Here is a 27680-nt window from a genome sequence, read left to right as displayed (position 1 = left end):
GCCATTCTGAATATTAGTATTAAGCGACCTGCCCTTTTATTTTTATAGCAATCCCACTCACGAAGGGTGGGATTAAATCTGACGTACGTTAGTCCTTGGTTGAGCAAAGAGCTCAACCAAGGACTAACTTGGTTGAGCTCTTCGCAGATTTAGCTGATCCGTTCTTCATCACAAAAGAGAGACCAAACATGGACTTCTTTAAGCTACTTTAGGTCTCCAAAGCAAAGTGGCTTAGAAACATCTGCATATCCACAACGGGATTAGAACCCACAATCTGTTGGTTGGAGAGTATGCTAATAATCCGGTCAATTAGTACGCAGAAATATTTGGCCACCGAACCAAAGCATCGTAATCCAGGACTAGTTTTTGTGGCCCAAATCTGTAGGACATCCTCAATAAGTTGTCCTTGCTTAAAAAGTCCGTTCTTCTGATCTGTTCCTACACTCCGGTATTTTTATACTCTTATTTATATTTTTTTCATAACATACTGCAATTTTCGCTTAATTTCATCACTCGCCTACTTTTGAACAACTCCGTTTATTCGTAACTCTCTAAATTCAGCTTGTTTTCCTTGTTTTATCAGAAAAATATTTCTTCTCAATTTTATAACGGAGGATAATGACGTAGTTTTCTTTTGCTTACTCTGTTATAAAATTTCCACTAGTCATTATAATTGCTCAATGACAGAGAATTCATTGCGCAATGGTAGAGCATAAGCAGAAAACGTACCCCCCCCCCCCCTCCCAGTTCTGTCTGTCGCCATAACTGGCACCTTGTGATATTTCTTGATGCTTCCATTTGATTCAAGGTCACGTTTTTTACAGCATCAAGGTGTTTTCTTCAGCGAAGGAGATAAGCAGCGTATTTGCCTACAAGAGAATAATTATGGTTCATGATAAACCAAAGGAATAAGCTTTACAGAAATCAGAAGAAGCAATCTAGGGGATCTAATAAAACTTTAGGGGCCGTCTGTATATCAGACTCTGTAAACAATGCTAGCGATTAATTTATAGCTCTTAGCGTATGTTTGTTCAGTATGTTTGTTTTCAAAATGCCATACATTGTGAAAAGTGTATGGCATTTTTTTTACCTTCGTTTTTCAGGAAATTAAAAATAAATTAGAAATTATTAGTAATTGTAATGCTTATATTGTAATTATTGTAATTATTACTCCGGAAATATATTTCTCTCTCAAAAATTCTATCAAACATGATGCCACTAATCTGCTCCAAAAGATAAAAAAATGTGACCTAGAATTTTGACGGGACAAATTTTATTTAGATGAAGGATTCTGTTTTTCAGATAACAGGCTGCTTGTCTATATGACGAAGCATCCATCTCTCAAATCGTACACTTGGTTGCCAAGAATGAGATAAGATTCTGCATTTCCAAAACTATTTCGGTTTATATACATGAATTTCTTCCAGAAAGCTTTTCTTTCTGCAGATGTGTTTCCAACGTGGACTTAAAGCATCCCTTCATATCCGATACTGTCCGAACCAACGCGATAAATAAATTTGATCCAGTTATGAACTTTGGGAACTTTACAGATGACATATTTAATAGAACAGAAGTAAGTCCAATCTCTTCTTATTTTATTTTATTATTATTTTCTATCTACAATTTATTGTCATTTAGTGCTCTTCAAGCACCTACTTGAACTTATAACTGAAGACGCACTTCGCGACCACCTGCAAGTTGAGCATCGTTAGGCGCATTCCTTTCACTCTATTCAAGTTTAAACACATAAAAACACCTAGAGGAACCTATTCAGTCTCTTTCACTACGTGTATATGTTTGAACTCTGATATAGTTGAATTTACAACTATATCAGAGTTCAAACACATAATCCCATTTCCCTTGGCCCCAAATCTCTCCCCTCCCTCTCTTTGCATAAGCAACTAATTAAAATGGAAACTAACAGTTCTTTCCCATTTCTCAACTGCGTAATAAATTTACTTTCTGTCTCTCTTGGTTTATTTTCTTTAGAGAAAATCCACATTCATTTAAAGGTATCTCAAGGTAAAGTCTCATCCTGATAATCGAAAAGTAAGCGCAATCAAAACATCATTGTTTTGATTTCGTTTTGGCGTTTTCATGTCGTTCAGTAGATCGATGAATGCTATGTCATCTATAGAAAGTCTGTTTCACACGAACAGGAAAGTAAATGGACTGATTGCTTTCTTTCCGAGATGATAACATTTCTAAAATGAACAGTGAATCCACTGCATTCGATCTGGTATATATTTAAAAGACATCTCCAAACATTTTCTCATATTCTTGAGTTTAATTAGACTGCTGAATAATTTTTAAAGCACTTTAATTTCGTGATTCTAATGAATTCCGAGAAGCTAGAAAAAAAACTCGTTTCTACAGCTATGTCCGCTTTTCGTACTTTTTTAGAATATTTATCATGACGGATAAATAAGAGGAGACCTCATATAATAGCATACACGGAATGCAGAGACTGTCCGGGTCTTCTGTTCCGGACAGTCTCTGCATTCCTTGTATCTGGATACTGAAGAAACTACTGGCTGGGCTACAATTTTGGGCCTTAGCCTACATATTTGGTCAGTTATTGTCAACACACGAATATGATGGCCCAACTTTATCAAATGTTATGTCGGATACGACGCTTCTCCGTTTTTGCGAAGAAACCGGGATGAACAGTGAAGCCTGAGTTGATGAAGTAACCACAGAACTCAACAGAATTGAAGACAGGAACAATGAACGTAGGCATCAGCACTGGAAAAGAGGCGTGGAACTAAAGGAACAATTATAGTAAACGTTAGAGTTAATTGAGAGGAAGAAGATTATAACAAGTGAGATATTCCTTAATAATAACGATAACAGACAAATTTATGCCAAGGTGATCAGAGAAAGAATATGCAGTATCTGTGGCATCAACACAAAACAAGATAAAAACTTGTTGAGCGTTTTCAGTCAGTTTCAAGCAGAGTGATGTGGGAAATTTCAAACGAGAAACTGCTCGATGGGAAATTGAACAATGAGAAATAGTTGTGCTTATGGATCCACAAAATAGTATGCACCCCCCCCCCCAAAAAAAAAAAAACCACCTGGTTCCTGTCGAAGACTGAAACAGGAGTGTAAGAAATCACAAACCTACAGAAATATTCAAATGAAAAATGGAAAACAGATAATATTAATGATAACTTCTTTCTATGTTTCCGTTTAAGATGTGTTCTTAAACGGAAATATAGGAAAAAGTTATCATTAATGTTATCTGTTTTCCAAATTTTCATTTGAATATTTCTGTAGGTTTGTGATTTCTTACACTCCTGTTTCAGTCTTCGTCAGGAACCAGGTGTGTTTTTTTTTTGTTTCAATACTGTGCACAATACGACGTGTGTGTGTGTGTGTGTGTGTGTGTGTGTGTGTGTGTGTGTGTGTGTGTGTGCGTGTGCGTGTGCGTGCGTGCGTGCGCGTGCGTGCGTGCGTGCAATGAGAAAAACATAACTAAGTTAAATGTAAAAGTCAATAAAGCAAAAACATAGGAAGATTCGTAATAATATAGGGTATCCTCTGTGTTATCATGAAATATCATCTACAATATCAAGAAAGTGGCCGAATGTTTTGAAGCCATTAAAAAACTTGGAAATGCTGGAAAGAATATATAAGCAATCAGAGACGACGATAAAAAAAAAAACAACTAAAAATAACGTTATTCTGAATGTTGGGAATAATTACACTAAAATATTCAATGAAATAATCAGTAACATGGTGGAAGGAAGATATTCAGGCGATACTCAATCTGTAGGCACTGGAATAAAAGATATTCGATACATAACGTTCAAATGTAGAAATATAAACTTTTCACATGGCTACCCTATAAAACTTTTATATTTCATCATTCCAAACATATACGACCTTCTGACCAGAAATCGTATAAGTTTGGATCAGAATTCTTATAGTAATCATCTTTAAAAAGAGAAATGAAATGAACTTGAGAATTTCAGAGGAATTCCCTACAGAGTGTTGCAAATAAGATTTATGTAGGCATACTTAAGAAATGGCTAAAAAATGTGAAAAAGAAATCTGAGTAACATAAGGTAGGTCACTCCAAATGGGATTTTTAAAGATCAGATTTTGACTTTTCTTTTCTTTTTAAGCAAGCCTTATAAACTCGAGGAGCTATATTAGTTCGTCCAGAGCAGCTTTGACCAAGATTCATGCCCACAATGAGATTCGAAGTCACAACCGGGTCTTTCAGAGAAATCATAGGAATATACCAAATATCAGTTTACTTTTTTGTAGATCTCAAAAAGGCATATGATAAGGTATAAAGACAAAGAGTATAAACAGAATATCATATAGAGCAATATATAGCATCTATATTGAAGTTGTACGTCGGCACTTAGAACTGAAGGATGCATAAGAAGTTAGTTTGATGTAAAATCAGGTGGAAGCCAAGAATGTACACCATTTCTGCTGTGACTTGTCATCTGTATCGATTCGATCACATTAAGAATGAAATTAGCACTGAATTCCGATATCATTTCAGCTCCTTACTTTATGCAAATGATGTTATACTTATAAATAAGTACAGTGAAAGAAATCACTACTTTATAACTAAATTTAGTAACAGCTGCAACATGTTTAGTATGAAAGTCAAACTCTGAGCCTCTCTCTTTCATTAATGAACGTTGCAATACAAACTCAGTCTGTCGCTCGTGTTCTAATGTCTTTGAATTTCTCATTGACGTTGGAAAACAAGAGCAAAATGCTTTCAAATCTATGATGCCTAAGTAAGCGTTAATCATCCACCACATCACTCTTGAGGTAAAGAAAAAAAGTGCTGCATTCTCTCTCTCTCTCTCTCTGCTGCTGCTGATGCTGCAGCCTTGTGAATCATTTGGAACCGAATTCAGGAAAAACCGATTTCGGCACTAATTAGAACTGACCATAGATTCAGAAAAATGCTTTCGCCATGATTTGTGGACAACAAAAAGATGCCTATTGATTCTTACATCGATTAGTAATTCGTCTGGATTTTCCATGAATCCCAAACATTTCATGTTGTACTCAATATGAAATGTACCCTCATAATGTACCCAATATGACCAGCACGGCACTTTTAAATCTTCTAGCACCTGCTCGCACCGCAGAATATTTCAGTACTCACTGACTGACGGATGATAATCCTTATGCATCCCTTGTGAATAGGAAGTCATCAGGAATCAGCTGGTTCCTACTCAGGAAAGATTTCATGAACCAATAATGCGTTCGTATCGTGGAAGGACTAAGGACTTTTTCTACTTTTAAAAATTAATTTTATATATTGTTTGCGAGGTCTGAAAATCCTTCGTGGAACTTTTTTGAGCCACTTCAGGCCTCCAATAAGCTGGAGATGGTTTTACCGGGAGATGAAATTCATCTCTACCTAAAGAACATCCGAAAACAGCCCACCCACGGCTGGATTCAAACCGGCAGCTTGTTCTTTAGAGATCGATTGCATTAATAACTCGGCTAATAATGTAGTCAGGTGAAATTAAGCCTTACAGCATAATTAGCCGAGTGGTTAATTAGCCAGAATATTTTGCGGGTTACTTTTTATTGCATTTTTCTTCAAAATTTGTTGTTGGTCATTTTTCGAGCTTTGAGGATGTTAGTTGTTACGCTGTTTAAACATTAGCTTCAATAAAAGTTATTTGATTGTATGGTTGATTGCATCTTAATCCGCTTTTAAACGTTGAACTTTATTTAAAATTGGGATAGACAATGATACGCACTTAACAAGCCAGCAGTGCAGTTTCATGCAAGTTTTTACTGAAGTTTCTTGTTTATTCATTTTCAGTGCAGAAATGTGAATTTTCTCAACGCATCTCTGCGGTGTAATTTTGTTCAAACAGCAGAGGGATGCCGAAGTGACATCGGATACATAGACTACGTAACGTCCATGTACTGTGCTCTAGGTCCAAACGGGGAATCATGGGCAGTTGGAATCAGTGTAAGTTACAGTCTTCCTAAGAAGTGTTTGACGCATGCCATTAACTTCTGAAATAAATGTAACACAAGAGTAAAATAATCAAAATCTTGGGCAGCAGCAGAAACTAAATAATTAAAAACGTGCTTTTCGTTAATAAAAAGCATCTATGATAGCTTATTTCAATTCGAATACATTGCGCATGGCGCTGAAAGATCATTTGGTAATTACGATTCATGAGTACCAATTCAATATTTCATAGATACTTTTTTTTTATTAAATTCTGTCATGCATTTTAAAATAATTTAAACAGTCACATGAAATATTTCAACTATTATTAAGATTACGTTATCTAATACTGAACAAACAATAAGTAATTTAATTTAATTTTATTTAGGTGCTGTGGCTGTTACTGTTGTTTGTTGGATTGGGAGTCACCGCAAATGATTTGTAAGTAATGAACTTCGTCAAACTTTACCTCCACGTATATACATTACAGTTTGACTTTGCTATTTTGCGTGAATGATACAGAGCATTTTCTTTCTTTTTTTAGTCTTTGTCCTTCGCTGTTTGTCATATCCAAGAGTCTTGGGATGTCACAGAACGTTGCTGTATCCTTTTCCTTGTTTGCTAACAAAAGAAAGCGACACTACTGTAATTTAAGTATGCGAAGGACACTCTTTCGTCCAGAAGCATGGGCGGAAAGCAAAAACTTGTAGTAGCTTACTAAGTAAACCATCTCTCTGTCCTTTTGCTTTAAAAATATACGGTGTCGCAATGATTTCGTTCTGTCGGTATTTGCACAACTCTGCTTCAGAAATGTTACTTCGCGAAACGTTTGAATTTAATAATTTCGAAATTTTCTCAAAAGGAGGAGAGAGAGTCATCTATAAATTGCATAACTGTTCAAAAAAGAAAAAAAAAAGACGTCTTACCCTTTCACCTACGTCACCAAACGCTGTACGATAGTAATAACAAATAGAAGGTACTAAAAATGGGGAAAGGAACATCAAGTAAAAAATTGCAGCAATACAGAGATTCTTCAGTTCTAGTGCTCTCCTGCCCTTATGATTCTTGAACAGCTACAAAAAACCGACTTTCGAAAAAATCGGTTTTCGATTCGAATTTCAGTATTTCCAAAAAATCGGTTTTCGAATTTTTACAAAAAATTAAAATAAAAAAATAAATAAAAGAGTAAAAAATATTTATACTTATTTTAAAAGATTTATGATTAAAAGATAACTAAAATTCGTACAAAATATAAATTCTAATATTTTATTTCATTTAGTATTTTGCTTCAGGAAATATGATTTCAAAAAACATAAAACGTCCACTGAACGATTACATAATCTTGTTCTTATTCTTCATACAACATTGCCTGAACCAGAAAACACTCTCCCTCAGTGGCTACTGAACTTTGTTTTAGCGTTTTCAGGGATTCAAATAATAAATCTAAATTCTTTGTTCTTTAATTGGTTGCCTCAAATACCGAAAATTCGGCCTTCAGTGTCTTTGGATTTGATATTATTTCTTCAGGTTCCTCAAGAAACCTAAGAATTGTTTTTTCCATGGCTTCTTTTTGAGCATTGCCCTACTTAATAGTTTCTCATCATCATCATCATCATCATCATCATACGTATCAAGGATTTAGGCCTAGTATGGCCTGTTCCGGCCTCAGAAGTCATCGTTGAATCGTTTAAGAGGACGTCCTGGTTTTCTTTTTCCTAATGGCTTGTACTTTAAGGCTTGTTTTGGTAATCTTTCTGTTTTCATTCTTTGAACGTGTTCCATCCATCTATGTTTATAATTTTTAATTTTTTCAATTAATATTTATTTTCAATTAATATTTCAATTAATTTCAATAAATATTCTTGGTTTAATTCTTTCATAATATCTTCGTTTCTTCTTCTTCTTTCTTCTTTCCAGATAATAGTTTCTCCGTCTCCGATATATTCATCAAACGAATCCGTTTCCATACAAGAATTTGGATATATTCTAGACAATATTTTTCCAGATAACTTAATAACATCGAGTTTTGAAGCTAGTGGAAATCCACTAGATTTCTTTGTTGAAATGTTTTGTGGATTTTGCAAATATAGCAAAAGGATTTCCAATCCAACTTGTCTTCTTTCTTTAATTCGTACTTCTAAAGCATTTGTTTAAATTTTTTAGTTAATAGAAATTCAAATATGCCTTCACTTGTTAATAAATTGGCATGTGCCGCCGCCTTAAGGCCTCAGCTGCTAGATATACTGGTCCCAACACTTTAAGAAGCTCCATGATTTTAGAATATTGAGCTGCATTCCGCATATGAAAAGCACCAATATCATTCAAAGCTAAAACAACACATTCTTTTAATGTAATTATAAATCTTTCAATCGTGGTCTCTAAACTATTCCATCTCGTTTGGCAGTCAAGAATCAGACTTAATTCCTTTCCTTTTTCTTGTTTTACATAATTCTGAAGGATGCTATCTCTTACGGGAGATTTTCTAAAAAATTTGCAAATTTTTTAAACATTTTTTAAAAACATTCACCTGACTCATGAAGATTAGTTTTATTACAATATGCATTAATTTTCAAGTCAAAATGTTAACGTTTTTAATTAAATAAATAATTAATTTTTACATATTAATTCTACTATCTAAAACCGGTTTTTTAAATTTAAAAACCGGTTTTCGAATTTTATAAATTTATCCAAAGAAACCGGTTTTTAAAAACCGACAAACCCGACATAACATAAACATTCTTGAAGCCTTAATCAGTACTTTTTTTTTTGTTCGTGAAACAGTAGGTACTCGCTGTTTGTTAGCAGGTAAAAGTGAAAATTAAATCGATGTGAAAACAAACAAAACTTAAACTTTGTTCTTACTTCATAGTGTGATACTATTTTTGAAATAAGAACTGAAACTGAGTATATAACACAGTTTCTTAAGCATAAATTTATTAAATAATATGTATTGCAAATAATAATAATAATTTTGAATAAAAATTTGATGTCGCAAATATCTTTGCGACATCATTTTTTTTTTTAAAAACATTCGCCTGACTCATGAAGATTAATTTTATTACAATATGCTTGTGCCCGAGGCGATTTCAAGTCAAAATGTTTACGTTTTTAATTAAATAAATAATTAATTTTTACATATTAATTCTACTATCTAAAACCGGTTTTTTAAATTAAAAAAAACGGTTTTTAAATTTAAAAAAGTTTCCATTTATATTTTTCGCTATCTTAACAATAGCGAAAAATATAAATTTCATTAAACTAAACTTATTTGTATAGTAAGTAAACGTGTAAAAAATTACTGAATGTCACAAATTTCTAAATGTCCCACATCCGCATGTCACATGCCACTGTTCAACAAAGGTGCTGGTGCACCCAAAAAAAAAGCACTGGCCATGCAAATTTAAGCACACGAGTAACAATGATTTCACAATGCCTGCGTTGTGAAGACTTGTGCGTCATTAACAGTCTGCTTTTGTCCGCTGCCATGCGTAGGCTAAACGGGATACTTGATCAGAGCCAAGTGATTCAGTTAAGGCAGTGTGATCAATGCGCGAGTACGAACCAATGCTACTGGATACAGAAGTCAATATTTGCATGAAAATACTTGATTTAGTAAATAAACGACAGGAATATATTTTTTTTCCGTAAAAAAGAAGTTGCTGCTTGGCGTTAATAATAGAACTACAGATGCCTTGTATTCCCCCCCTCAAAAAAAAAAAAACTGTAATTTTACATGTAAACCAGTAACACTTCTCGCTACCCTCCGAAATCCCTCAGAAGGGCGCAACCTGGTATGCGTGCTCTCTCTTGGGCTGTATGCTAGTACATGATATGATGCATTTGTAGAATCCACTGCGATTCTTTTGTGCTTCTTGGAGTATTTGAGTCGTGGAAACGGAAGATTAAATCAACAGAAGCAAAGGCTGCACATTGACGTTCCTGCTATAACTAAATCAGAGGAAGATTTATTTGCTTTTTTACCATTTCGCTTTGTAATTTTACGCGAAAAAAAAATGTATAGGTGAGTCTTGAAATAGATTCATTCTTATTTCTAGTACGAAGTTTCCATAACTGTAATTCTAGGGAGTCACTTTATTGGCGTTTGGGAATGGTTCTCCTGACATTTTCTCTTCTCTTGCAAGTATCCAACAAGGAAGAACAGAACTAGTGATCGGAAGTCTTATAGGTGAGTTTTCTGATGCTCTAAATAATTTATTAACAATATTATTATTCATTGATGATTAGTATTAATTACAGTTATCCATTTCACAATGATAAGCAGTCAGTGCAGACAACGTCGTGATTACTCACTTCTGAGTGTATTCAATTCCAGAATTCATTATTTAGTTTCAAGCGTTTTTTATTTATTTTCTTCGGTTCTATCTAATCACTCCCGGATAAATTACCTGAAATAGCAAGGAAGGTATATTCAGCTTTTTTTTTCTTTTCTGCAATTCACTTGCGTAGAGTGTTGGTATGCGAAATATATATTTGGTGAAATTGGTAATAATAATAATAGTAATATTAGTATTGGCTTGGTGGCTAATGATTTGGAAATAGAGCCTTGATTTAACATGGTAGCCATATTTAACAGTAATGATATCATGAAGAATCAGTTTATTTAAAATAAGAATATTCATAGTTCCTAGGAGTAAAACTCTGTAACTAAAACTCTGTAGCTAACGGACATCATTTACTTTCATCTCTTTTAGTGTGTAATAAAATGCTTTACAGTATACTAAGTGCATGTTTTATCCTTTGCAAATAGTGTTTTCTTCCATAGCGCTAGACCGGCAGAGGAAAGACACTTTTAAGTTCACTTGTGATAGCAGACTATAGAGATTAACTTTCTCTAAACCTTTTTTTTTTTTTTTTTGAACTTCTTCCAGAGTTAGTCAATCTTCGGCACTGTCAAATAGAGTGTTTTCCTCCAGGAAACTCAAATTTTTTTATTCCATAACTAAAGAAAATTAATCGTAGAACTTATGCTATTTTAGAAAATGATATGTCGTTCAAAATGGTGTGATATGTAGGATGGCGCAATCGTCTGCTGCACTCTCCTCCACTTATGTTTATGAGATAAACGCAAGTGGAGGAGAGCCATTAATACCTTTTATGCTAGCTGTTACTGATGGCTAAGGATAGAAATTTAGGACTAAAGAGCCTCTTCATTTACTTTCTCTTGGGAATAAAAGTCAGAAGATTTATTTATTTACAAAATGTAGTAAATAGAATAATAGTTATGCCTAAAGTATTCGCGGACTGAGTTAATGAACAAAACTTTTAAACAATTTTTTGTTTTTTGTTCTATTCTTCAAAATGTGTGAATTTGGGATCTGCATTGATCTTGTGAAAAAAACATGTCTGTGCGTATGTTCAACTTCATTGTTTGCATTTTATGTCAACGAAATGTTGACATGAAATGTTACACCGTGACATTTCATGGCATCACCGTGACATCATAATATGTCAAGTGACGTTCTTTTCGAATCCGCCATTTGAGTCTGAGAATGAGCTTAATCGTCATCGTCTCATTTTACTTTTGCGCTACATGGTACACTTTATAATAAAAATCAATGTCCGCGAGGAACAGAGGGAGCAGTGGTTTGTAAAATGTATTATTTTGTAAGCGCGATGAGCAAAGAACGGCTCGTGCTCATTCCGTCTTCACACTTCACGACGCAAATCCTTAACCTATACAGGCTTTCATTCATGGGATTCCCGATCGGCTAAGCAGTCAGTTGCAGTGTAATTGCCTGCAAATAGGATGTAAAGATAACAGGTCCTGGAGAGAAGGAGACTTAAAATTTGGTGGAATGTGACAAAAAAAAAAAAAAAAGCGTTTGCATAAATGTCACCTGTAATAAATTTGCTTTTGTTTTTCCATTAGTGTGTTTTATTTTTTTGCATTCCCCAAAGGAAAACATATTTTCTCTTAAAAATGCACAAATGATTATCAGTGGTCGTACAGTTAACACACTGGGGCGCGGTCGAATTGTACGTCATGGAAAATGCTCAATTCTAATCCAGGTTTCTTTCAAAATCGGTTGTTTTCTAACAGGCGTCACTTTGAACTGAGGAAGGTAAGGTTCGCTTTCCTTGTAACGCTGCATGACTTGTTTTGAGGTCGAAGTTAAGCGTGTTAGTAAAGAAACCGCTTACATACAGGTCGAGTATGCAAAGTACTTGTAAACTGAAGATTATTTGTTCTTCTGTCTTTTATTTACATTTCATCATCTAATTTTTATAGTTCTTTTATATATTTCAATAAGGTACCTGAGGCAAATAAGGCCAACCTTATTTGAAATTTGAATAAGTTAGACAATTGTTTAGAGACAATTGTTTGTTCATATTAAAGTTTGTATTATCACTAATTAATAAAAAAAACACAAATAAGAACAATTCATGCAGTAATTTATATTTTAATCAAATCTTTAAAAAACACCTTGTATGGGCCTTATTAAACCATAGTAGTGTTAATAAAGCCCTTGAACAAAATTAAATATTTAAAAAATAATATAATTATTTTTAATTATTATTAATTTTAATCATAATTATTAGCTTAAGAACAGTCATAAGGGGATACAAATACGCCACATTCTTCTTGGTGAGACCAACACACTCTTCATGGTACCATTTAAAGACACCGTGTGCATTGCCTCATATCAGCAACTTTTCTCTCTGCATCCATGGCAATACCACCCCTCTTTTGACACTCTGTTTGTTCCTTTATTTCTTTTTTGGTTCTTCCTGTTTTTTAGTTGCAGCCTTCTCTTTCTTACTATCATTTTCTTTGAAAAGATCTTTGGTCACTCTCTGGCCCTTATAATTTAACGCTTTTCTTCGTGGTGTTGCCTCTACAACTGCATAATTTGGCGTTGGCATCAACTCATGAAACGATGACTTCAAAGAGTTCTTTGTTTTTAGATTTACCAATGGAATCTCATGATCGGAGTTATCTGAATCACAAGATGGAGGATTAGGACATGTTCTTACAGCTCGAGCAGGTTTCTAAAATTGAGCTTTACGTTTAGAAATTGTTGGGTTTCTCTTTAAAAATAACTGCAACCTATCTTTTCCTGCGAGGTCACTTTCTTTATTGAAGTTATTCCTAATTTTATTTTCTTCGCAAAATACACAAGTTTTCCTGCATATAGCTTTTGGAGTTAAAGGGACGCCAATTGAAGCAAACTTTACTACTATTCTTTCTACCGAGTTCTTCTCTTGTTCTTTAGTTAGCACAGTATTTCTTCCTAATCTTTTCTGTCTTTAGGACGCCAATTGAAGCAAACTTTACTACTATTCTTTCTACCGAGTTCTTCTCTTGTTCTTTAGTTAGCACAGTATTTCTTCCTAATCTTTTCTGTCTTTAAATGGTTCCTCAATGTTCTTCTAGGTACTTCATAGCGTTTTGATGCTGCACGTTGTGACAGTTGTCCTCTTTGCACAGCTTTCATAGCTGCTTCTAGTCTTTCATCAGTCCAAAGACCCCGTTTCTTCTTAACATCTGATATTTTCAGAGGCCTTTAGCAATAAAATAAGTAACTATTATGAGAAATCACCAAAAAATAAAATAATAAATTATAGCAGTTTAATAAGGCCCATTAACAAATTTACTGGGCCTTATTAATTACCGCGAACTAGATTAGATCACATCTATTTTCACGTAAAATATGAATTAAAATCAATTAAACCATTTTTTATCATAAAACTGAATGTTGAAAGAACAATTTAAATATAAAAACAATGCGAAAAGAACAATTTTTTTAAATTAAAACTTACCAATTATTGCGGCGTAATATTATTAAACGGAAAGACACAACCACCTCCCACAAAGGTCTAGGTCAAACTGACACAATACAGTCGCTAGACATCATGGCACCACTGATTTGCCATTGCTTATTGCGTCCTGTGTGTGTGTAAGAAACCAAACCGGCACAACTTACCGTAAATGTGATTTTTTTAAAACGGGCCTTATTAAACGCTGGGCCTTATTTACCTCAGGCACCTTATTTTGTTTATATTTGCTTCTCAGAAATTAAAAAATCTCTGTTAGTGACTTAATCGTTCATCACGTGTTTAGCGCGGAGCCCGGGAACTCTGCTTGTAGATAGTCCCGATGGCGAATAGTCGACTTAACCTGAGGAATAAATTATTCATGACTTTTGTACCGAATCGTGATGAAGGTAACCCCAAGAATATCAGTGTAAAGGCGGAGGGTTATTTTTTTTTAATCATACAAGAGTAGAATGAAAGGTTTTGCTTTTATAAATTGCCAAACGTTTTAAAAAGACCTGTGTAGATGGAGAATGATTGAGTAGTGTATACAAGGGGTTGTATGCTGTACACACTACGTGAGCCCTTTTTTCTTTCTACTAAATGTCAAGAACAACAACAATGATAATAAAACAGCAAACCAGCTAGAAGAAAACACGCAATTTACAAACACGATAGTCTGGCTTCATAGCTTTAGTTGTTTCGCCATAAATTGAAACACTCAACTCATCTATTAATATTATTTTCCTGTACTAAGAGTAGCGTTCTCCTTCTCTGAACTGATAATATTCTCTTATATTCTCCGTTTTAGATACAACTGCATGTTTGGAATTCGATGCGCTCATTAGATAATCAGTCAGCGCCACTGTTATTACAAATCAGTGTGCATTCGTATTTCACCTTCATGCTTGCAGTACTACAGAACTAAACCGCGTGATTTAATGATTTTCTTACAGCAAAAAGAGAGAGAGAAAAAATTATTACTTTAATGTTCATTTGCTACAGCGATAAAAGTACATTAAAAGGTTGTTTTTTATTCTCGTGTAGGTGGAGGAATATTCGTCACGACTGTTGTAGCAGGTTCCATCTTCCTGACTCAGTCGTTCACATTGATGAAGAGACCATTTCTTAGGGATGTCATCTTTTATAGCGGAGCTGGCTGTTGGGCATTCTACCTATTTTATTCTGAATCCATCGTCGTTTATCACGCTATAGGTAAGTTTTCTGTGAATTATGATACGTATTTAAAATATTTGTAGCGTGCTTTCGTAGCTTCGTACATTAGGGCACTAAGTTAAAATCGGATACAGAATCGCTATGTATTATATTAGCATATTATGCTAAAATGGCATAAAACTCTGATAAATTACCTACCAAACAATTCAGATCATATAATGTTCAGCTACCACTATTAACGAATTATACTTAATCAAACGCTTATCCAAATATTACTATCATAAACTGCAGAAATTCGGAAACATTGCAGTGCCATCCTCTCGAGGCTAACTAGAGCGATTTGAGTTATGAAATCTCCATTAACGCAACAACCGGCAATTCAGTGATACACGCAGCAAGATATTAAATAATCTTTAAGAATATTTAAAATGATTTGAGATATAAATTTAGAAGTCTCTAATTTATGGCATCGATGGGATTTCAGAGCGGAACTTTATTTTCAACAGTGAAGTAAGCGCTTCCTTTATATGATTTCAAGCACTTATTTGTTTTAAGTAGGTAAAACAGTCCATGATTAATTGCGAAATCTGTAATGGTATCGTTCCTTGACAATCTTGCCCTCAATTCCATCCCTGTTGTATAGAAACTGTCGGGGAACTTTAAACTTAAGAAGCAACTATTCATATATTCAAAATCAGGATACAAACGGTCGAAACGATGTAACTTATACTGTAGATGTATCGGTGAAATGTCCACTTATAATCCCTTTTTTTTTATTACACCGATGTTCTCAGAGCGGAGAGCGTAAGCAACTAGAGCAGTGGTTCCCAACCTTTTTCCACTTGTGTACCCCTTTTAAACCAATTTCTATAAATTGTTCCCCTTGTTTTTAAAATAGCGGTGATTCAAACTTAACATTTATTGTTCCATAACTAACGTTTTGCATTTTGTTTAATTTACTTGTTTTTCCGTCATTACTGATATCATATTTTTCGTGTATACCCCTGAATGGCCCAGCACGTAACCCCGGGATACGCGTACCACTGGTTGGGAACCGATGAACTAAAGGAACAGTTATGTTCTAAATTTGATAGAAATTGGTTGAAAAACGCAACGCTGCATGTAAGGTGCTTATAAGTGGAAGCAAGAAGAAAGGACCCTTTTCCCCTTTGCTGCTATTTTCAAAGAGCTCTTTTTTCCTTTCTTCTCTCTCTCTCTCTCTCTCTCTCTCTCTCTCTCTCTCTCTCTCTCTCTCTCTCTCTCTATATATATATATATATATATATATATATATATATATATATATATATATATATATATATATATATATATATATATATATATATATATATATATATATATATATATATTAATGTTTATTATTTACTCGGTAGAACTGTATATAAAAGGAAATTAAATGACTCTATACCGAGAATGATAAGTTTAATGTTAAGATACAACTAGTTTCGTTGAATATATCAACTTCTTCAGGTATCACAGGCAAAGAATTAAATAAAAAAATAACAGAGACATGATAAAATACATTAACAGATCTAGTATAAATCACAAGTACATTTACATTTAAAAGAGAGGAATGTGTGCTTGAGTTCCAACTGAAGTTGACTACGTGCGAGAGCTGGCGTAAGTGCGCCAGTATTGGATAGTGGCAACGTGCACGTCAGAGATATTATAGCTAAGACTATTGTTAATATGAGATGAATCAAGCGATATTTCTCTAGATTCAATTATTTTTCTTTCAAGTTCAACATAGCACACATGGATATTAGAAGTTCGTGGCCAGTCTACGAGGTGTTGGCGGCCCTCATTCTAGTTGATAGAGAAGAGAACATGGCTAGAGAGGGCTCTGGTTCTGTTGTAGGAAATGTCTCTTTTATGTTCTTCCATGCGTAAAAGGATGGATTTAGCTGTCTGGCCTTAGTATAGTCTGCCACAATCACACAGAATCTTGTAGACTCCTGGATACTGAGTAGGGAGATGTTTCATTTTAGGTCTACTGAGTATGGAACGAAGTTTAGGAAACGTAATGAAGCAAGTTCATTTATTGGGAATTTATTTATAGAGAACATGGCTAGTTTCTCTCCAGAATTTTCATTCCAGAGAATCGAAGCATTCATCGAAAACACGGCGCTAGCAGAGGAATCACAGAAATACCAAGGCGAGATAATTGGTATAATGAAGACGTGGAAGAATAAAACAAGCGCGATATGTCTGTGTGATAATCCCTAATTTACACAACAGCGATCAAGGAAGGTAAGAAGCAGCTATAGTTGAGATTGTGATGTGAGCAGAATTTCAAAAAGGCAAACTGGCAATGTTTCTTATTTGTGCCTGCCGTCCCAAGAAGAGTGTAACTGAAAGAAGTAAGGAAATTTTTCGAGTAATTAGAGGGCAGCTGACAGTGTCTATGAAGGCTCACATAACTTGGTATATACTTGTTAATATATTAGAATCATAACTCGACATGATATTAAATTATAATGATTTCTTATAATATACACCCTCTGTCCAAAAGGAAACCGAACTTTTCGAAAATAGAAGAAATTAGTGGCGCCATCTGTTGTATCTTTTTGTTGTCGTAAACGGCAACCTTCATTAGTGTTGTTTCAACTGTTTATGATATTTGTTTCATTAGAAGCCGAGTTATAGTGTCAAGATTGACGAACGGTCGGAAAATGAGTTTGAAACAGAGAGCTGCGATTGACTTTGGTGTTAAATTTGGTAAAAGTTTTACCGAAACGCATTAAATGCTTCAAAAAGCATACAGTGATGAATGCTTATCCCGTACTCAAGTTTACGAGTGGTTTAAGCGATTTCAAAGTGGTCGTGAGACGCTTGTGGACGACGAAAAGCTGGGCCGTCCAAAAACTAGACTGAACCAAGTTAACATCCAAAAAGTGCGTAATTTCTTCAAAGAAAACCTGAAATCGTCCGTGAGATTGATTGAAGATGAATTGAGTATTCCAAAATTAACTATGCACAACATTTTGACCGAGAATTTGGGCCTTCGTAAATTGAATTCACGATTTGTTTCCCACAAGTTGACCAAAACATGTATCGAATTGAACACTGCAAGGACCTTATTAAAACCGCTCGTAAGGATTCAGACTTCCTTGAAACGATAGCTGCTGGTGACGAAACGTGGTGTTTTGAGTATGAGCCCGAAACAAAGCTCGAGAGTGCTGAGTGGAGACCACCAGAAGAAGGGCATCCGAAAAAAAGTCGCTTGGAGATGTCAAAAGTAAAGACAATGCTGATTTGTTTCTACGATTCCAAGGGCATTATCCACAAAGAATTCCTTCCGCTTGGCGAAACGGTAAATGGTGAGTTTTATCTCGAAGTTTTGAAGCGATTGATAGCGAGAATTCATCGCGTACGGCATGAATATCGTGACGACCGACCATTCGCCAAAATGCACTCACTCTTGATACTGTAACTCGACTTCTAATGAAACAAATACCATAAGCAGTTGACACAACACTAATGAAGGTTGCCGCTTTCGACAACAAAAAGATACAACAGGTGGCGCCACTAGTTTCTTCTAATTTCAAAAAGTTCAGTTTCTTTTTGGACAGCGTGTACGTTTAAAATGAATGTCAACATTATTTAGTCCCATGAGGTGATCTCTCAATCTTTTTCTGAGGTTATTGATTTGATTTCATTTCGGAATTTATTGTAGCTGCTTGTTGCTAGGTTTTCAGAGGATTTATGAAAAATTTATTTGTTTACCTTGGGTACTTACCAGCAAGTTCCGGCTATAGCGTAAAACCATAGTCCGAAAAACTCACAACGTTCTTTCTTACATATATTATACAATAATAAAGATATAGAGTTTCTGTAATGGTAAAAGTATTATGAATGCCAAACAGATCGTTGGTTGAATGTGCGAAGTCAGTAAATGGCTATAGTAGCTCTAATTATTCTATTTTGTTTTCGTAATGTAAGCAGATTGTTTTAATAATCTCCACCCAACAGTAAGGAATTTACCCAAGAATAGTATAAGCATCTTAAGAATGCTGCATTTACAAACTTTTTAACATAATATATTCTGTTATTTACGAACTTCAACTTATTTGTTAAAAATGTGATGTGGGAGTTCCATTTCACATTGCTATCGATGTGGAGACCCAAATACCTGACTGATTTTGGACTAAGCTACAATTACAGTTGTAGATATCACTACATTTCGCTCTTTGTGCCATTTTATGGTTGTATCGTGAACTATCTTATCTGTTAACGTGAATACATATATCTTGTTTTATCGGTATTAATTTTAAGACCATTATTGCTAAACCACTTATTTAGTTGTAAAATATCATGGTTAATCCGATTTTCTAGATCCTCAAGGGTCGTTTCGGTGTATACTAATGCCGTATCATCAGCGAACGATATCATTTTGCCAAAACGTTTGTAGTTACACAGATCTTGTTGTTCTGTTGAATGTGCTCTAGCGGTATATTGTTTTCTATTATTCAAATAGGATTTGAACCAGTCTTTAGTAACTCCTCTAATGCCGTATTTAGACATTTTCAGTAGGTAGGTCATGGTGAACACTTTAGATATACCAAGAAAAACGGCTGCTATGTACATTCCTTTATTTATTCCACTACAAACTATTTTATGGAACTCCAATAGCGCCATTTCAGTATCGGCTATTGAGACATGCTTAAATTACTATGGAGGGAACATGCAAGAAAGAAGAAAACTATTCTTAGCGTGCTATTGTTGATAGTGGTGGATTTTATTTCGGGATACAAGAATATACACGGGAATATTAAATAGAAAGTGATCGCCATCTACTTTAATAGCATAAATTTCCTGTTCATCTAGATGCTGATGCCTCTTGCAAGTAAATAATATTGATAAATTTCCTGTAATTCGAAGTATGGTTTGGGATGATGAATCTAGAGGGAGAGGGCTGCTTAGGAAAATAAGATTTGCGAATTGATTGTCAATATGAATTGTCAAAGAAACGGAGCTACAAGAATTTCATGGAATTTGTTTCTTTTGGTTTAGAAATTTCCTGAATATGAGTGTACATAAGTTAAAATAAATCCTCTAACGGCAAAAACTTTTAAAAATAAAATGAGAATCGAATATGCCAAATGCCAATATTAATGCCGAAAAATGAAAATATTTGTAAATGAAAAAATAAACCAACCTTAATACCCAATGGCAAAATATGAACAAAACATTGTTTGGTTAAGCCGGGAAGCGAAGTATAGATAGAAAATGGAGTGATCAGTTATAGGATGCAGTTCTGCAAAGAATAAAACTTATCGAAAATTGCACATGCAGATTTATTTTAATAAATTAGCGTGTGAAATTTTCATTTATTCACTTTGAGAAAATTTTAGAAAGATGAAAAGTTTAAATACATAAATGGATCAAAGAAACATCTGAAGCTGCAAGATATCTAAATATCTAGAGGGGTGGCTACAAATGTAGATGAATCCAAACAGACAGTAATCCTCAGAAGCTAAACAAGTGTTTGGTGTTATGAACATGTCTCCTGAGTGAGACATAAACGAACGACTAAGTCAACAAGTTTTGATTCTCATCTTAGAAAACCCTCTGCCATTGTGGAATGATAATAATCAGAATGTGAATACATACTTGATTGATTTCAAACAACGGCCGAAAAAGCTGTCATTCCAAACAACTAACCTGTCTGTAAATTGCGTATGCGCTGCTGGAAGAATTGCCCAATTTTCCCGATGAAAAACTCTGAACACCACCGTATTAAAGAGACCGAATAATTTACTTTCAGATGAAAATACTCTTAAAAGCCTTCCTCGCGTTCTTGATAAGATTCGAACAAAAGTCTTTCAAACAAATCTTGTCGTCGATACCGACTGAGCTACGAAGACTTGGAAAACATAATGAAGACGTCATCGAAACACAGCGGAGACGTGAGATGGAAGAAGAGCAACTGGAACACATACCATCGGAAAATGCAAACTGAATCCGGTCCTCGTATTGATAAAATGAAATGCAAACGTCATTCAAGTTTCCATCTTCTTTTAGTTATTTCTTTTTTCATACTATCTTATTCAGTTATTTTATTTATTTCCTGTCACTTAGTTTCTTCTTTTTTGTGTTTCGCTAAAAAAGTCAACTAATCTTAAATTACTTTGTGTGTGTGTGTGTGTGTGTGTGTGTGTGTGTGTGTGTGTGTGTGTGTGTGTGTGTGTGTGTGTGTGTGTGTGTGTGTGTGTGAGAGAGAGAGAGACATATTAATGAGTAAGGTGCATTGTAACCATAAATAAGACCTCTGAAAAAGGTGCGCATAACGCTATGATATCATTCGGTAATGATGCGTACTACAGCGAAACTCGCCGATTTGTAACTATAAACGCACACACCGACCATTGAATTAGAAACGTTTATGCGGATATACGTAAACATTACTTACACAGCGTATATGCAAAATACTTGGTCACGTGCGTTACCACGTGTTCCAGGCAACTATTTAAGAATGCTGCTGTCAGTAATCGAGAACAGTATCGATCGCAATGGGAAAAACGAAGGATCTTTCGGAGTTCGATAAAGGACTTAATGTGGTACCCGTCTGGCTGGAGCTACGATTTTGTAAAGAGCAGAGTTGACTGGTTTCTCAAAAGGTGAGATATCCCGGTTGTTTAATCAGTGGAAAAATAATCTACATTGCTTGTCTAAGAGGGGTAACTGGGGTCCTAAGATAGTCTGTGAGGAACGAGATCGCTGTCGTCTGAGAATGCTTGCGAGGACAAACAGAACTTTATGTGTGCAGCAATTGATCGAAGCATTTAATGAAGGATGTTCCCGAGCCAGATATTTCAATGAACTATACGCAGGGAAGAGAATTGAAGAGAATCGGTATCGGCAGTCGCATGCTTATATGTAAAATTACGCTAATTGCTGATATTGACTATATTGGTTTGTTTCAGTCTCTTTATCCATCCAATATTATCTTTTGAGGTCTACTCGGCCTTCTCCTTCCATTCGGTTTATATTTTATTAATTGTTTGGGATACAAACAATTAATAAAACATTGGCTATTCGGTTTACAATTTCTATCCAATTTTGTTTATAATTGCTTAGTTTTTCTTAAGTGGATTTTATTTTTAGTTCATTTAAAATGTCTTCATTCCTTTTTTTTTTTGTGTAATAATGTGTATTTTGCAATCCTTCTCATGAATCTCATTTAACTTGTTTTTATTCTTTGCTTATCTTGTTTGTTTATTGCCAAAATTTCGCTGCTTTATAATAATGTGGGCAATGCTAAAGTATTGTATATTTTCAAGCGTGTTTCTTTTTATACAATATTTGGATTCAGTATTCTATTTATCAGGCCTACAATCACTAAAAAGTGTGAAGTTTTTTAATATGATATGATATTTCCTTCATATGATATTTCACATTCAAGATAAGTTAAAGTATTTATCTGTTCTGTTATTTTATTATTAATAACTATTTTACATCTAATTGAAATTTGTCTGCAAAATGCCATTGCTTTAGTTTTATCTGTGGATATTTTTTATTCCAAACTGCTCTACTGTAATGTTTAAATTATATATTGCTCTTTGTAAATTGTTTTCCTTATCTGATCATCTGCAAATAATAGCGTATTTCTTTTGTTATTCCGGGAAATATCTATACTTGGATTATTTAAGGCGTTCTACTGTATTAATATTTCATTAATATAAATATTAAAAAGTGTTGGAGAGAGAGGGCATTCCTGTCATAATCCTTGGTTTTCAGATTTGTTTTTCAGACATTTTTTCATTTATTTTTATTTTATTATATATATTCAATATTACGTGCACCAAAATATTAGGTATATTTATTCTTTATAATATATATATCAAACAGTATATATCTTTTCACTTTGTCAAATGCTTTTTCATAATCTATAAACAAAATATGACTTTCTAAATTGAATTCTCTTCTTTTCTCTATCTTCTTCTTCTTCTTTCACTCTGCCTTATTCCATGTTAAACGGGATCGGCGCACCAATCTTTAACCTTCTTCTTCCAAGTTCTCCGGTCCAGAGCATCCTTCGGACTCCATCCTTTCTCCCTAAGATCCTCTGTCATCTTATCCCTCTACCTGAGCTTGGGCCTGCCTCTTTTCCTCCTTCCCTCCAACTCCATATACTCCACTCGTTTACCAACATACTCCTCATCCTTCCTCTCAACATGTCCAAACTACCTCAGCCTACTTTCTTGTATCTTCTTGCCAATTGGTCCCACCTTAACCGTCCCTCTGATGTAGTCATTCCTTATCCTGTCCTTCTTTGTCACACCACTCATCCATCTCAACATCCGCATCTCCGCTACCTCCATCTTCCTCTCCTGTGCCTTGGTTATAGGCCACGTCTCCGCACCATGGAGCATCGCCGGCCTTACCACCATCTTATAGAGCTTTCCTTTCCTCTTACAACGCACTCTCTTGTCGCACAGGATCCCGCTCATCTTCCTCCAATTCATCCAACCGCATGTTATTCGGTGCTGTATTTCCTCATCCAGGTCACCATTCCTCTCGACAACCGACCCAAGGTACTTGAATTTCTTCCCTGAAATTAGCCTTTCACCCTGGAGTCGTATGACGATATCCTCATCACTCCCCGTTGACATATATTCAGTATTCACCCGGTGAATTCTCATGCCACTCTCCTCCAATGCCTTTCTCCACTCTTCCAGGGTATTTTCAAGCTTCTCTCGGGATAATTCGCATAGAACAATGTCATCGGCAAACAGCATACTCCATGGTGCCTCCTTCTTGACATCCTCCACTAGTACATCCATGACCAGGTCAAAGAGGTAGGGGCTCAGAGCTGACCCTTGGTGGAGCCCTACGACAATAGGGAACCCTTCTGTCATGCCGATACTAGACCTGACCTGAGTTTCTGTTCCCTCATACATCTCCTTCACCAACCTCACGTACTTCTCCGACACCCCTTCTTCCTCATACACCTCCATACCTCCTGCCTGGCCACTCTGTCGTATGCCTTTTCCAGGTCTATAAACACCATGTGCAGATCCATTTGCATCTCTCTATATTTCTCCATCAATCGCCTTAGCGCAAATATTGCATCCGTTGTCCCTCTTCCTGGCATAAATCCAAACTGCTCCTCACCAATTTTCGTTTCCTGCCGTAACCTTGCTTCAATTACTCTTTCCCATATTTTTAATGTGTGTGACATCAGCTTGATTCCTCTATAGTTGCCACAATCTTGAACATCTCCTCCTTTGTAGATTGGGACGAGAATACTTTTCCTCCATTCCTCTGGTATCTTTTCCTGTTGGGCTATTTTTACACATCAGATCCCATAACATATCCACGCCCTCACTGCCCAAACTTTTCCACACTTCCCCAGGTATCTGGTCTGCTCCCACAGCCTTTCCATTCTTCATTTTTCTCAGTACCCAAACCACTTCCTCTCTACTTATGTCTTGCACCGGTTTCTCATTTACCTCTCCATCCTCGCACCTCTCTCTTGGATTCTCCTCATTTAGTAGTGTTCGGAAATATTCTTTCCATCTTCCTCTGATTTTGTCCTCGTCTTGTAATACTACTCCTGAGGCATCCTTTATCTGCTTGACTGATGTTATGTCTTTCGAGGCCTTATCTCTGGCTTTCGCTATTCTCAACAACTGAGCTTTGCCACCGTTTCTCTCCAGTTCTTCATAAACCTCATCAACTGCCCTCGCTTTCGCCCTTGCCACAGCTCTCTTTGCATTTTTCTTTGCTAATCTATATGCCTCCTTGTCGGCTCTAGTTCCAGTCATGTCCCATTTTTTCTTTGCCTCTTTCTTTTCCTTGATCTCCAACTGCACCTCCTCATTCCACCACCATGTCTCCTTATCCTCAGGTGGTCCCTTTCCTGATGTTATACCAAGCACTTCTTCTCCAATTTTTCTAATATTCCGACTATTAACGTCCCACCATTCTTCCACATCCTCTGGTAACTTCATTTCTTTCAATACCTCTTCTTTAAACTTATTCCTTGGTCCTTCCTCTTCCAATTTCCACCACTTTATTCCACCACTCTGTACCCACCACTTCCGTCTATTCTTTCCCCCTTTTATATCACAGTCTACCACAACCAACCTGTGCTGTACTGCTACACTTTCTCCATTAATCACTTTACAGTTTTTCACCTCCTTCAGATGTTTCCTACGGCACATAATATAGTCAATCTGACTCATTCTATCCCCGCTCTTATAGGTTATCAGATGCCCATCTCTCTTCTTGAACCACGTGCTAGCTATAGCCAGATCGAAGGCCACAGCATATTCTATGATTTTTTTACCTTCTTCATTCCTTTCACCACTACTCCAACCTCCATGTACCCTTTCTTCACCACTTCGTCGCCTTCCTACATGCCCGTTCAAATCTGCTCCGACGATCACTCTCTCACCATCAGGGATTCCCATTACTACTTGGTCAAGTTCTCTCCAGAATGTCTCTTTCTCCTCATCAGCACAACCTACTTGCGGGGCGTAGCCACACACTATAGTAGCCATACTTCCTCCCATCTCAAGCTTAACGCTCATAATCCGATCATTCTTCCGGCACACCTCGTAGACTCCACTCTTTAGCTCCTTATCGATGATAATTCCAACTCCGTTTCTTCCCTTCTCATTCACACCGCTATAAAACAGTTTATATCCCTCCGCCAGCTCCTTTGCTTTATTGCCTTTCCACCTTGTCTCTTGCACGCCCAAGATCTTCAGCTTCCTTCTTCTCATCATGTCCACTATCTCTATAAGTAGTCTTAAACAAAAAGCTGCATCCATTGTTGAGCGTCATTTTCTAAATTGATTTTTAATTCTAATAATATTTTTTCACTTTACATTTTCAATTTTTCACTAAGTATTTTACTATATAATTTGTAGCTTGTATTCAATAAACTATTACCTCTGTAATTAGCAGGTTTTCTTTTATCCCTTTTTTAAATATAGGTATTACTCTAGTTGTATTCCATTCTATTCCTATTTTCCATTTGTATATATATTTTAAAAATGCTAATTATGTATGTCCATTAGGACACTTTTTTACACATTTATATATCACTTTTAACGCGTTTATTATGGGAATTTTACTAATGCGACGTGTTTTGCTTTATTGCATTTTCTGTTTCAGGGTTTGTGGTTTTGTACGTGCTATATATAGTAGTGGTGGTATCCAGCAGGTTTGTCCATCAACGATTCCTTAAGACCACAGAGAAAGAGTCAGGTTAGTGGCAATATTTATGAACTTTATATCTTCTGTAGAGATTCTAAGAAATATTATTAATAAGAATTATAATAGAATTATAAGAATGCTTTGATTCATAATAAGACCACACATACACTAATCGATGGCATCATAAAGTGTCTTTGCTATACGCATTTCGAAAGATATTCCTGCTCTTTGATACTGAGGGCATTCTGAACACGATAACAGATCAAGGCGAAAATTGAGGAGTAGCGGTATGCATGTTTTTTTATGGATTGTTCCAAGAAATGCAAACCTCTAACATCTAAGTAAAATGGAAGAGCTAAAGAAAATATAATTCTGTGACCCTGTCTCCAGATGACATCGCATTTTTAAGCCACTTCAGACCATTAAAAAGCAGAACAATGATCGCAAACAAGGCTGCAACTTAAATATTCATAAAACTGACTATGGAATTTGAACTCATTTTGTGGGCAACAAATCGGAGAGTAGTCTGCACTAAGATTAAAGTCTACACCGCTTGAAAAGACATCAACGATACCAAGTGTGAGAAACGAGCAGCCATGGCGTCCAACTTAATAAGATGTAAGGCCTCCTTTCGTTGCAATGACTACAGCAGTTCTACGGGGCATACTTTCAACAAGCGTACGATAGCGATCAATGGGAATTCGGACAATTCTTCCTGTAGGCATGTAATGAGATCCTGGAATGCTGTTTGGCTGACGTCACTTGACCCCATCCGACGCTCCAGTTCATCTCACAGCAGTTTAATAGGGTTAAGATTAGGGATCTGTGGAGGTCACTCAAGTGTAGTGACGTTGATGTCGATAAACCACGCATTTATAGCAGTAGCAGCCTTATACGAGGGTGTGATGGAAAGTTGTGATAATCACCATGAGGGAATTGAGGTACTTGACATGTCTTCTTATATATCCTAAAAGAAAAAGAACAAATTATTACAATTAGATTGTGGTTATATCAGTTGCTTTAATGTCATTTTTGTAGCTGCTTATCAGAACTTTTCAGCTCCCTCGTAACAAGCTGCATTGTCTTGCTGAAAGAGTGATAATCGCCGTTTCCGTAGAAACACCAGAAAGTTCAGTGTTTGTGGCACCACAAACAGAGGTCCGAGGACAAACCAGGAAAAACAGGACCATACCATCGTACCGCAACCTCCGAATTTCGTAGTTGGGATTACGCACTCTGGTAAGAGACGTTCATCCACCACATCCCTCCATCTGCACGGGAGAAGGTGTTGCGTGATTCGTCGCTGCATACAGCTTTCCAATCTTCCATGTCCCACTGTACATGCTCTTTCCACCACTGAAGACGACTGTCTTCAGTAGTGGAAAGTGGTGGACAGTCTCTATGTTGGTTCGAGTATTGCGGGGCTTGCATATTGTGGTGCTACCATGTGGAAACCCATGTTGTGAGCCTCTGAATGTCTTTGTGCAAATTCGTGTTCTAGTCGATGCCCGCAACTCCGCATTCAACTTGTCGGCCGACGAATGTTGGTTTTTACATATTATCCCTCGTAGCTCCCCGCAGTCAC

The 27680-nt window shown here is 35.9% G+C and overlaps 1 protein-coding gene across 1 annotated transcript in view; it reads left to right on the top strand.

The window, feature by feature from the left end:
• LOC150107080 (mitochondrial sodium/calcium exchanger protein-like) overlaps positions 1-27680 on the top strand; it is a 77736-nt gene that overhangs the window by 13581 nt on the left and 36475 nt on the right. Inside the window, exons 2-7 of the mRNA XM_090391612.1 lie at positions 5816-5968; positions 6342-6394; positions 6498-6555; positions 10037-10139; positions 14777-14944; positions 26054-26146. Of these exons, the coding sequence (XP_090247738.1) occupies positions 5816-5968; positions 6342-6394; positions 6498-6555; positions 10037-10139; positions 14777-14944; positions 26054-26146 (628 nt within the window). The remainder of the gene's footprint in view (positions 1-5815; positions 5969-6341; positions 6395-6497; positions 6556-10036; positions 10140-14776; positions 14945-26053; positions 26147-27680) is intronic.

The sequence above is a fragment of the Typopeltis vanoorti genome, chromosome 4 (genome assembly GCF_054136105.1).
Source record: "Typopeltis vanoorti isolate ZY-2024b chromosome 4, IOZ_Tvanoo_1.0, whole genome shotgun sequence".
In the NCBI taxonomy this organism is placed as follows: domain Eukaryota; kingdom Metazoa; phylum Arthropoda; class Arachnida; order Uropygi; family Thelyphonidae; genus Typopeltis; species Typopeltis vanoorti.
The sequence above is the reverse complement of the archived record's forward strand: the minus strand, read 5'-3'. Positions and strand labels throughout refer to the sequence as shown.